The 13270-nt window shown below is 36.0% G+C and overlaps 1 protein-coding gene across 3 annotated transcripts; it reads left to right on the top strand.

Moving 5' to 3' along the window:
- The first annotated feature begins 387 nt into the window (after nt 1-387).
- Nucleotides 388-12926, top strand: LOC144966561 (uncharacterized). Of its 3 annotated transcripts, none has more exons than XM_078903230.1 (5): nt 388-629; nt 2299-2482; nt 7095-7133; nt 7774-8055; nt 9464-12926. In XM_078903230.1, exons 2-5 carry the CDS (start codon nt 2307-2309, stop codon nt 9573-9575), a joined length of 609 nt encoding a protein of 202 aa, XP_078759356.1. In that variant the 5' UTR covers nt 388-629; nt 2299-2306; the 3' UTR covers nt 9576-12926. The 3 variants fall into 3 exon arrangements, with proteins under 3 accessions (XP_078759356.1, XP_078759355.1, XP_078759354.1); XM_078903229.1 differs by lacking the exon at nt 388-629 and adding an exon at nt 638-774; XM_078903228.1 differs by lacking the exon at nt 388-629 and adding an exon at nt 638-928.
- Nucleotides 12927-13270: the final 344 nt, after the last annotated feature.

The raw sequence follows: 13270 nt of genomic DNA, 5'->3' as shown, positions 1-13270 counted from the left end.
TCACTTATCACGGAGCAAAGCACTAAAATAATGGGGAACAATTGTAAAGTTTACTAAGGCCTATATCAGATTTGATAATCAAAGACAAACGATGAGGACTTTGATGTTTCAGGATTTTCATTCATCATCGGAGAGGTCGATACATTATTATTTCTTTTAAATTAAGAACTTAGATGAATCAATAGTAGTTAGACATAAATAAATAAATAAATAAATTTATTTATCTATTCATCCTTTATTTATTATTTATGTATTGATTAGATTTGTCATTTGTGACTCGTGGCCTCAAAAGTGAATTAAGTCGGGGTAAACTGGATTCTGGAACCTTACTTAAAATTTTAAAGGACGAACTTTTTCTTATATTTATTCATTTCATCTGCCCCATTTATTGAGAAGATTAAATGTTTCTCCAGACACCACACAAGCCTATACTTTTGCTTTCTAACCGTTTCCCCTTTAAACTCGACACAGAGGATCATAATTGGATCTTATAAGAATTAGCATCATCTTTGTTTTCGTTGTTGTTTGCATTCGTCGTAGTGTTTGGCGCTTTGCGTGTATACTGCATTTGGCCTCCCCTCTCTCATGCACGTGCGTAGCACATCTTATGTGTTCCCGAAATCCAAAGTGTGAGCAATGGGTAATATACAGACAGGTAGGAGTAGGGTAGGACGGTAACGTGAATTGACCCTCATGGTTTAGCACACTTCTATAGCTTTCGATTCATAAACATAAAACTACACACTTCGTTCTTTATTTGTGATTCATGTGGAGGTAATTGGTGTGTAAAAGATGCTGGTTCTTGGTTAACTGAAATTAAATTAATGAGGTGTTGCCTTGATAATATTTGTTATGAAATGTATGTAAACTATTGGTGATTATTGGTATGTAAACAGTTACCATTTGTTTTCGATTCCCAATAGTGAAGGTAGGTTAAGTGAAAAAGTGCTCTCTCTCTCTCTCTCTCTCTCTCTCTCTCTCTCTCTCTCTCTCTCTCTCTCTCTCTCTCTCTCCGTCCATCTATCCATCCATCATCTTTCATGATAATTTTCATATGTACGGAGCCTACTTATCTACATATTTGTCTGTCAGTCTCTATCTATATGTCTACAGTGAAAACCGATTAAACCGAAAATAGTTAAACCAAAATGGTCGATAAACCGGAACAAAATCGAGATGTCACTTTTTCTCTTTATCTTTGTACACCTCTGAATAATTCTAAATTCAAAATCCCATACCACCACTAAACCGAAAGTATTTCTTCGCATTAAATGTTTATACAACCGCTTTTTTCGGTTTTAAAAGTGTATGTCGCACTGTTTTTGCATCCGTGCACTCCTCTCAAATTGAACTGCACTTTCTGAATGTAAATTAATTATTTTTGCTTGCAGCTGCTCCAGCTTGAGGTGTAATCTTCTCATTTAAATGACAAAAGCCGACAGGAGATAATTTAGTATTTGCAGACAACTGGAATAATTGTGAATTAGAGCATGTCTTTGATATTTTTTTCTTCTTATTTAATTTTCAAACCAAACTATGTCTGAACCGGAATATGTGCCCAATTCCCTCTAATCTCGTTTTAACCATTTTACTGTATCTACCAACTACCACCCACCTCCATATTACCTAACTATTTATCTATCTAACTACCAATATATCTATCTATCCATCCATCCACCCACCCAATCACCCACCCACCCATTCATCCATCCTTCCATCCATCCGCCCTTTCATCCATCTATCTATTTATCTATAAATTATAAAAACAAAAACCATGAAATAATAGTGCTCAACTTTTTGATAAAAATAAAAGGAGCTATATTTATAAAATATTTCAAGTATAATTAAGATAAACTTCTACAATATTGTTTCGAGCATTCGCTCTCATCACTTCCTGATGAGGGCGAGTGCTCGAAACAATATTGAAGAAGTTGATCATAATTATACTTGAAATATTTTATCTATCTATCTATCTATCTATCTATCTATCTATCTATCTATCTATCTATCTATCTATCTATCTATCTATCTATCTATCTATCTATCTATCTATCTATCTATCTATCTATCTATCTATGTATCTATCTATCTATCTATCTATCTATCTATCTATCTATCTATCTATCTATCTATCCGTCGAATGCTCCAATAGAAATTTATTTGGGTTCCCCAGTCCCATTGGAGGTATATATTTTATAGACTTTTGAACGCATTGAGCATGATGGGACGTGGACATACGCCATACAAACATGCATTGGTTTTCATTTATACAATTGTTGATTTATTTTCTTTTTAAAGGACCAGCCATGGAGAGTGACATGGAGATCATTGGCCAATACCAGCCCATACCTTTGGAATGTTCCGATGGACGGTGTGACGTCATGCTATCCTCGCTCCTGTACTGTGTCATTGTCCCCGTCGCTGTCATGACCTTTTGTTTTGTCCTGCTGATCATCGCCGTATGCTGCAGCAGAGCAAAATGGTAATACTCTTCAACAGTCGTAACGTCACTTCCTTCCTAATGACGCATGGTAACTTAGTAACACTGGCTCTAAACTATCGGAACAATGGCGGACGCCCGTATGAAATATTTCTCAGGCGAGCGTAAAAGCATATCCAGAGGGGAAAAAAACCACATAGATTTGATCATGTTTTGACTTTTACACATTCTGATCACAAGGCATATGAAAAGTTCTTACCAGCATGAAGAATAAAAAGAAATGATTTACTTTGTTTAGAACCAAAACGTACCAACACACAAAACCATATATGTAACCTTGAACGTTTATAGTCTGATATAATTTAGTGAGAACAAACCACCATAACCAGCCATTTTATTGATCAGCACTCAGTAAATTCTACCTATCAGACTATACAAGCGTTTAAGGTTACACACAGTTTTGTGTGTTGATAACGTTATATCCGGATGGCGGATGTTATGAGTATTTAAGCTAAACTCATAGCATCAATAGAAGTAATGCCGTTCACACAACACACCAGTTTGTTCTTCTTTTTTTTTCTCTCAATTTGTTTGTTTGTTCTCAACTTTATTTTTATTACATCGAGAGATGAAATCAACAAACTAGGTGATTGTGATGCTATGCGTTTAGGTAATATTAAACGTACCAACACACCAAAATTATAGGAACCTTTAACATTTCTAGATTGATAGAATTTAGTGAAACTAATCACCAAAATGCTGTCCAAAAACAATAACAAAGAGCTGAGTGACGTCAATGTCGTTCCCACTCAAGGAACTAACCCAATGGAAACCGTACGGTGCTCTTATTGGATAGCCAACCAGCGGCCTCGATGAGAAAACCATCCACCATTTTGACTTGGGCTGGGAATTGCGTTACTAAAGTAAACAAGCGCTTATCGGCCGTTCATGAGATCTAAGAAAATAACTTCCTGCCCGATCGTTTAACTCAAAATTATTCAAAACGATGTCTCTAAAATATATAAATGTGACTTCTTAAGGTTTTCTTCACGGTAAAAACCACACAACATTCTATTAATGATTACGTCCTAGGCAAAAAGGAATATTGACAGGTCGACCGAGAGTTGAACTCGTCCGACGACAAACATCAATGCGAAGTGTAGAGAGAGTCAAGCTCTTGTTTGTCTTGTCCTGTTCTATATAGAGAAAAGGATAAATAGTATAGCCTCGTGTGTGAGTAGTTGCGTGTCATAGTCATGTTTTTAAATTGTTTCTGTTGTTTATGTGTGTAGTGATGACTCTTTCACAATCACTGCGTCATCATAGCAAAGAGACGCCAGCTCTAAATTTGGCTCACATGAATTTCACTCACCACTCGTAGGAATTTCAATGCCGAAAGAGGAATTCCCGCACACAAGAAAATGGAATTGGGATGGGATTTGGCATACATATTGTATAGTATCTAGTTCTAAATAGATAACTGATGAGAATTATATTATGATATATAAACACAATGCCAAATACAATTCCGAAGTTTCCTTATTTCAAATGAAGTAAAGCTCCAAAACCTAATGGTAGTGATTGTAGTACTGGTTGTAGTGAGGATGATGTGGTGTTGGTGATTGTAGAAGTAGTGGTATTGATGATGATGTGGTGGTGGTGGTGGTGGTTGTAGTTGTAGTAGTAGTGATAGTGCTGATGATGTGATGGTGGTGGTGTTGATGATTGTAGTTGTAGTAGTAGTGGTAGTGATGATGATGATGTGGTGGTGGTTGTAGTTGTAGTAGTGGTGGTGGTGGTTGTAGTAGTAGTGGTCGTGATGATGATGATGTGGTGGTGGTTGTAGTAGTAGTTGTAATGGTGATGATATGGTAGTGGTGGTTGCAGTAGTAGTGGTAGTGATGACGATGTGGTTGTGGTGGTTGTAGTAGTAGTGGTAATGATGATGATATGCTGGTGGTGGTTGCAGTAGTAGTGGTAGTGATGACGATGTGGTTGTGGTGGTTGTAGTAGTAGTGGTCCTGATGATGATGTGGTTGTGGTGGTTGTAGTAGTAGTGGTAGTGATGATAATGTGGTGCTGGTGGTTGTGGTAGTGATGATATTGTGGTGGTGGTTGTAGTTGTAGTAGTAGTGATAGTGATGATGATGTGGTGGTGGCTGTAGTAGTAGTGGTGGTGGTGGTTGTAGCAGTTGTGGTAATGATGAGGATATGGTGGTGGTGGTTGCAGTAGTAGTGGTAGTGATGATGATGTGCTGCTGGTGGTGTAGTAGTAGTTGTAGTGATGTGGTGCTGGTGATTGTTGTAGTAGTCGTTGTGATGATATTGTGGTGGTGGTTGAAGTAGTAGAGGTAGTGATGATGATGTGGTGATGGTTGTAGTTTTAGTAGTAGTGATAGTGATGATGATGTGGTGGTGGTTGTAATAGATAGTGGTGGTGGTGGTGATTGTAGTAGTAGTGGTAATGATGATGATATGGTGGTGGTGGTTGCAGTAGTAGTGGTAGCGATGACGATGTGGTGGTGGTTGTAGTAGTAGTGGTGGTGGTGGTTGTAGTAGTAGTGGTAATGATGATGATATGGTGGTGGTGGTTGCAGTAGTAGTGGTAGCGATGACGATGTGGTGGTGGTTGTAGTAGTAGTGGTGGTGGTGGTTGTAGTAGTAGTGGTAATGATGATGATATGGTGGTCGTGGTTGCAGTAGTAGTGGTAGTGATGATATTGTGTTGGTGATTGTAGTAGTAGAGGTAGTGATGATGATGTTGTGGTGGTTGTTGCAGTTGTAGTGGTCGTGATGATGATGTGGTGGTGGTGGTTGTAATAGTGGTGGTAGTGATGGTGTAGTAGTAGTGATGATGATGGAGTGGAGGTGGTTGTAGTAGTGATGACGATGTGGTGGTGGTGTAGTGGTAGTGATAATGATGTAGTGGTGGTGATTGTAGTAGTTGTGGTAGTGATGAAGTGGTAATGGTGGTTGTAGTAGTAGTCATGTGACAGTGATATGTGGTGGTTGGAAAACAGATTATAGGTTATTATAATACATGATTACACACATTCTCTAACTTCATTTTTTGACAGCTTTATTGTGGCATAAATATACGCAACAGTTCTGAATCATTTTATTTTGGATTTCGATATTGTTTGTTGTTTTTCTTGTGTCGTTATGTTGACATAGAGACCGAATGAATGATAATGCTACATTCCCAGCCGAAGATAGAATGGCGCTGAATGCTTTCATTGGTGGACACTTTTTAGGCTCCCTACATATTCTCATTCGTTTAATTCTATGGTTAGTGTGTTGGAACGTTATTTCCGGCTGGTGAATGTTGTGAGCTAAACGCACAGCATCAATAAGATAGTTATCACGGCATTTGGTCTAACAGGATTCAATTGATTTATGTTGCACATTTATTGGGTCCCGATAGCTCAGTTGGTAGAGCACTCATTGCGTACGCAAAGGGACCGAGATCTATCTCGGATGAGGTCAAATTTTTTCTGATCCCCTTGTCCACCTGTAATAATAATAATAATAATAATAATAATAATAATAATAATAATAATAATAATAATAATAATAATGCTGAAAACTTATATAGCGCTATAACTCCGAGACACCAGACTCTAGCAGGGATTAAGTAGTTGGGTCTGTTAGATCCTTCGGTACGTACTTTGCGGATAGACTGGCGTTCTATCCAAAAGGTAGCAAGCAATTGCAATTGTCCATTTGACACTATAGAAACTGGAATTCACTCAAGCTCCATGATCCTAATAGCTCTGAAGGGCTACTTTTTTAAAATACAAATTTCAGACATCGAAAACAAACCAAATTACAAGGTCTCTTGTCTCCCGGGGTTGAGACGGTCTAAATTTGCTCATGGCTTTACACAACGATCCATCGCCTTTGAATTAAACCAACACTAAGTTTCAGATATGGCGCTTTGTATGTTGATAGAGCTACAAACTGACCCTCGGCCCCCCTGGCCTTGTATCTGTGGTCCACAATAACTACTGGGATGAAAAGAACAAACAAAATAAGAAAGGAAAAAAAAACCTCACAAAAAAAAACAAACAAAAAAGAGATACAAACAAAAACCAAACCAACCCCCCCCCCCCATCCCCAAAACAACCCCTGTTTGTTCTTTCTTTCTTTTTGTTGTTGTTGTTTTTTTTGTTTTGTCTGCCACAAACAATATAGATGGAACGAATTTGACGTCACTCAGTTCTTTGTAATTGTTTTTTACCCAGTCATTTTTATGAGTAGTTCTCACTTAATGCTATCAGCCATACTATAAACGTTAAAGGTTACACACAGTTTAGTGTGTTGAAACGTTATTTCCGGCTGGTGAATGTTGTGAGCTTTTTGGCTAAAAAAAAAAAAACAAAACAAAAAACAAAGAAGAAAAAAAAACACAAAGAAACAAGTGAGAAAAAAAAAACAAAAACAAAAAAAACCACCCAAAAAACAAAAACAAAAAAACAAATGAAAACAAAACAAAAAACGACTAAACACCCCCCCCCCCCCCCCCCGCAAAAATAAAACAAGCAAACTAAACAAACAAAAAACAACAACAAAAAAAAAACAAAAACAAAAATAAATAAAAACCAACAGAACAACAAACTAACACACATAACTTGTCATATTTTTATCGTTTCAGCAAATGTAAAAAGTATTCATCGTTGACATCTGATGCAAAGTAAGTTGTCGCCATTAATGGGTTTATTATCATTATTATTATTTTTATTTGCCTTTTAAATTATAATAATAATAATAATAATAATAATAATAATAATAATAATAATAATAATAATAATGATAATAATAATAATAATAATAATAATAATAATAATAATAATAATAATAATAATAATAATAATAATAACAATAATAATAATAATAATAATAACATTTGCACCATTGGAATCATTATCGAGTTGAACAAAGAAATGAATGATATTTGCTTTAGTACACTATGTCTACCATAATATACTCCAGACCTGCCCAAAGTATGCTACAGCAATAGAGGATTTTTGGCCTTGTACCACACCTCTGCAGACTATTCTGTATGGGCCATGATAGAGCTGGGGAAGACAACAATGTTCCTTCACAAACTCGACATTCAAACATGAATGAAGGGAACGGAGAAGAAGTTTAATTAAGTACACAGTACATATCCTTGTCCTCCCCAGAAATTCATCGTCTGGTGATTGTACTTCTATTTAATATGCTCAAATTTTTTTACAAAGTCCATGCAATATTTAAGATGTTGAGTTTGTAACAAACATTTTTTAAAATGCCATTTTCTAATGCACATTTCTAACACGTCTTCCAAAAAGCGACATCCAAATGGAAAGTTACAACACCATCCGTCGTGCCTCTGCCAGTCTGAGATATATGTCGTCACAAAACAGGGACGGAATGGGTGGCATGGGCAGTAGAGTTGGGTCGGCAGCAACATTAGACAGATCCTACAGGCGGGCCCGACGAGGCAGGGAAGCATGTCATTCCGCCCCTGGCACTTTACAACGACAGCACAGGAATAGACATTCTGTGATGGACGACCAAGCACCGCCTCCACCTCCACCATACAGCATGCATTCCTACGATCTATCTTTTGGGTGAGATTAGATTGATAGAATAATTCCTCAGGTCCATTGTGTCAGTGGAGCTGGAGTTGATCCTAGTTTATATAGGGATAAAAAAACCAAACAGTACCGATTGTTTGTTGTCTTTTGGAGAAAACGCAAATCTATCGCAAAGTATTTATTTTCTCGCTTGTTGTAATGATCCAGCAAGGTGACCAGAGACCAACGGGATGCGAATTCAATCCATTGGCTATAGTTATAGAGTCGAGGGCTCTAATTGAACTATTTAGAGTATTCTAAGATCAGATGATGTATAATTTTTCTTTTTTTTTTTTTGTCCTCTTAAATGATGTTTGAAAGACGTCAGCAAACTAAAAGAAATGTTATATTATATCAATAATACAGGCGGAAACTGAGCTGTGAGATGTCCTCGTATAAGAATACGAATAATATTAATTTAAAAAGCAACACTCCATGATAATTGTAATGAAAACGTGTTGCTTTTAAATAGAAACTTAAATTTCTGCTTCTAAAATGGCACCTGTATCCAGTGATAATGTTTGAATGACAGTAATTGAGCACCCAATTGAGTTAAACATTATCATTATTGTTTGATTTTTAAATAAATAATTTATAAATTATTAACAATGTGATTCCCTTTTTAAAACAAAACAAAACACTATAACTGCAATAAACTAAGGAGTCGAACTAAGAAACCCGGTCCCCCCCCCCCCTTCCAAATAGTAATTGAGAATATTAAAATATAATAAAAGGAATGGTAAAATCCAGAATAATGGGAGTAACGAGTGGACCATCTAATGTCCGATCACAGCTTAAAATTTTCGCTGGATATTTCTAATGAAGGAGGGGGTATTATGACTGTTGGTGGTATTGACCGATGGATAAAGAGGTATATTAGATCATTACAATTTAATCGTATAAAATCTATTGTTCCCTTACTTTTCGTCGTTTGGAAACTCAACCATCCAAAAAGTCTAAGATCACACTATAGTCACAGTAAAAAGATGAGTTACTTAATGAATTAAAGCCTTTTCTAATAATCCGATCGGGACGCCTCGGCTGCCTCTCTAATCATCTGTGCCATTTCCTTCCACAGTTCGCGGCCTTTTGCTGTGGATGCTAAGCTCATAAGGTCTTCCTTTGATTTTAATTCTTTGTTATTTTGAAGGCGTTTTAGGTCTCTATTGAGGACAGTATAAAAGATAGCAGTAAAAACAATAGCTTGATCAATATATATGGCACGGTTTATAACATCAAAAACTACACAGCCAAACAGCTTTATAGTATATTTCTAATATATGAAAAAGATATCAAATGTGTTTACTGTTTTAAAAACCAAGATTATACATTAAACATCAATAGTCTTTTAATTTTATACTGAATTAGTATCAATAATTCATTGTCATTTTACTTCTAATAGATCCGAGTTTCTGCCAGGAGTCGACATGCAAACAAGTGTCCAATCTGACTACAACCCAGAGCAAAACGGGAATGGTGCCCAGCCCCTCCTCTACAGATATAATCAGCACTAAGATTTCTATATATATAATATATGTATATCCAAACGCGAATGCCTTTACAGATACAACTCTATACCCAGTAGTAGGACATCGACAGATATAATCAGTTATAAGACCTGTACAGATACAACCAAAATTAAGACCTTTTCAGATATAGCGGACACAAAGACCTCTACAGATATAACCAACAATAAGACCTACAGATATAACCAACACTAAGATATAAAACCAATACTAAGACGTACAGATATAACCAACACAAAGTCCTGCAGATAAAACCAACACTAATACCTACAGATGTAACCAACATTAGGACCTACAGATATAATCAACAGATCTAACCATCACTAAGATCCCTACAGATACAGGCCTGCCAACCGTCCCGCGTTGTGCGGGACCGTCCCGCATTTGCGCCAAGCCGTCCTTCATTTTTGAAAATTATTTTCTAAAAAAAAATCAAAACAGAAAGAATCGAACCTATAAAAAGAAAATAATAATAATAAAAGAACCTCTACTTTATTTACTATGGATTTCAAGTAATTCTATGGGGTTCTATCATTTACGGTTAAAATGGTTTGCGTCGTAAGCATGTTCAGTTCGGTCGGGTGTCCCTCTTTTCATTTTCAAAAGGTTGGCAGGTCTGAGATATAACCAACACTAAGACCTTCAGATGTAACCAACACTAGGATCCCTACAGATATAGCCAACACTAAGACCTTCAGATATAACCAACAGTAGGATCCCTACAGATATAACCAACACTAAGACCTAAAGATATAACCAACACTAAGACCTTCAGATATAACCAACACTAGGATCCCTACAGATGTAACCAACACTAAGACCTAAAGATATAACCAACACTAAGACCTTCAGATATAACTAATACTAGGATCCCTACAGATATAACCAACACTAAAACCTAAAGATATAACCAACACTAAGACCTTCAGATATAACTAATACTAGGATCCCTACAGATATAACCAACACTAAAACCTAAAGATATAACCAACACTAAGACCTTCAGATATAACTAATACTAGGATCCCTACAGATATAACCAACACTAAGACCTAAAGATATAACCAACACTAAGACCTTCAGATATAACTAATACTAGGATCCCTACAGATATAACCAACACTAAAACCTAAAGATATAACCAACACTAAGACCTTCAGATATAACTAATACTAGGATCCCTACAGATATAACCAACACTAAAACCTAAAGATATAACCAACACTAAGACCTTCAGATATAACTAATACTAGGATCCCTACAGATATAACCAACACTAAAACCTAAAGATATAACCAACACTAAGACCTTCAGATATAACTAATACTAGGATCCCTACAGATATAACCAACACTAAGACCTAAAGATATAACCAACAGTAAGACCTTCAGATATAACCAATACTAGGATCCCTACAGATATAACCAACACTAAAACCTAAAGATATAACCAACACTAAGACCAAATAAAACCATTACTAAGATCCCTACAGATAAAACCAACACTAAGACCTTCAGATATAACCAAAACTACAACCTTCAGATAAAACCAACACAAAGACCCCTACAGATATAACCAACACTAAGACCTTCAGAAATAACCAACACAAAGACCCCTACAGATATAACCAACACTAAGACTAAGACCTCAACAGATATAACCAACACTAAGACCTGCAGATATATATATTTTAAAAAGTAGTCCTTCAGAGCCAATAGGCTCATGGCGTCGGAGATTATTCCGATTTCTACAGCGTTAAAAGGACAATAGCAATTGCTTGCTACCCTTTGGATAGGATGCTAGTGTTTCACAAAGCACTTTCTATTAGATCAAACCCAGCTATCCAATCACAGCTGGGTGGACAATGGGGTAAGAAAAAATCTCGACTACACCTGGGATCGACCATGGTCCCTTTGCGTGTGAAGCGAGTGCTCTACCAATTGAGCTATTGGGCCCCCAGAGACCTGCAGATATAACTAACATTAAGACCAACACCAAGACCTAAAGATATAAACAACACTAAACATCTATAGATATAACCAACACTAAGACATCTACAGGTATGACCAACACTAAGACCTACAGATATAACCAACACTAAGACATCTACAGGTATAACCAACACTAAGACCTCTATAGATATAACCAACACTAAGACCTCTATAGATATAACCAACACTAAGACATCTATAGATATATTCAGCACTGACATCTACAGGTATAAACAACACTAAGAATAAGACCTACAGATATAATACGAGTCAAAGTGAAGAGCAAGCTGCTAGTTGCTACTAATCATTATCATACCCTTGTAGCCAATTGTGATTGTGCAAAGATAACTTGACCTTACTATTGTTATGTGTTTGTAACATGCGAACCTAAATCAATCTGTATTAATTAATTATTTATTTATTTTTGTGCGTATCTACATAATTGTGGTTCTTTTTTTTTTCTTTTTAATACAGTGTATATCTACAGAGTGGGGTTTTATTTTTTTTGTTTTTTTTGGGGGGGTTTTTTACGTCATTCTTTTTCCTTTGCGCAGCAGGAAAATTATTCTTAATTTCATTGATATCAATTTATATATTATGGTACCATACACAAATTGATTTTTTATGTAAAATTCCCATCATATTAGAATATTCCTCCTACTTTATTTTTTAATTTTTATTTACACCAAACTAAGGCCCTATGGAATCTTATGATTTTGATATTAAGACTAGCAAAACAAGTCAAAAGCCTCTGTATTTATGGTAAAATGCCTTTAAATTCCTTCCTTAAGTACAGAAAAGTTTTAAAAATCACCCTCTTCGTCGATACCGATGAACTCGGACAAAGGGAAAAGGACGCAATCAGCAACACACGAGATGGTGACAAACACATGGGAATGGACTAAAGAGTATTGATTTACTTAAAAGAAATAGTGGTGCTCAAACAGAAGGAAGAAGATACTGAATCGCATTCATAATGTGTTTGTTAATCTTGATGAATAATGTTCATTGAAATTGTTATTGTCATTACTGTTACTGTGACTATAATTTTTAAACATAGTTATTTTTTCTCTCTCATACTATGAAACAGCATCCCTTTACAATATTTGCGCTAAATTGTTATCTTTTGTCCAATTGTTATGTATAGCATAAAAAAATGTTCTGAATGAATTTCAGCATCTCATACAAAAATCGAAATGTCTCAATCTCATATAGTCTGATATTTCAATTCCATAATTGTTCATCTAAATAAAACACCACGTGTTATCAGATAATATATTTAGATACGTTTATATATGTTCATGTACTTATAGAATTAAAAAAATAAACAAAAACATTTAAAGACAAATAATGTCCGATGTTTCTTTTGGTAAGTTGATTCTTAACTCATTGATGACGCATGAGACAAATACATCCGACAGGCTAATTTACGCCAACAGTGATCAGACACATTGGATATAAGTAAAATAATGGTTAAACCAAAATTCAAGGGACTTGGTATTCCATTTAGGCATACCTCAAAAAGTCATCCTGATTTTCCAGGGTATTCCCACAAACGAGCCTCGAGGTAGTTGATGCCAAACAGCCTTTCGTTGGGCGAGAGCAACAGTGTTGTACTGCTCTATTACTCTTGCGCTATTGCTTTATTACATTGCTGCTCTCAACCAGACCATTATGTCTTCACCATCAAGT

This window comes from Berghia stephanieae, chromosome 2 (assembly GCF_034508935.2).
Source record: "Berghia stephanieae isolate SIO BIC M18660-M18661 chromosome 2, UCSD_Bste_1.3, whole genome shotgun sequence".
Lineage (NCBI taxonomy): Eukaryota > Metazoa > Mollusca > Gastropoda > Nudibranchia > Aeolidiidae > Berghia > Berghia stephanieae.
This window is presented reverse-complemented; position numbering and strand designations above follow the sequence as displayed.

Bases quoted from the DNA above. Each gene is read 5' to 3' on its own strand.
- LOC144966561 (XM_078903230.1), top strand. From the start codon at position 2,307: ATGGAGAGTGACATGGAGATCATTGGCCAATACCAGCCCATACCTTTG. The intron at 2,483-7,094 runs GTAATACTCTTC...TTATCGTTTCAG, and splicing joins TGCTGCAGCAGAGCAAAATG to CAAATGTAAAAAGTATTCAT. The intron at 8,056-9,463 runs GTGAGATTAGAT...TACTTCTAATAG, and splicing joins TCCTACGATCTATCTTTTGG to ATCCGAGTTTCTGCCAGGAG.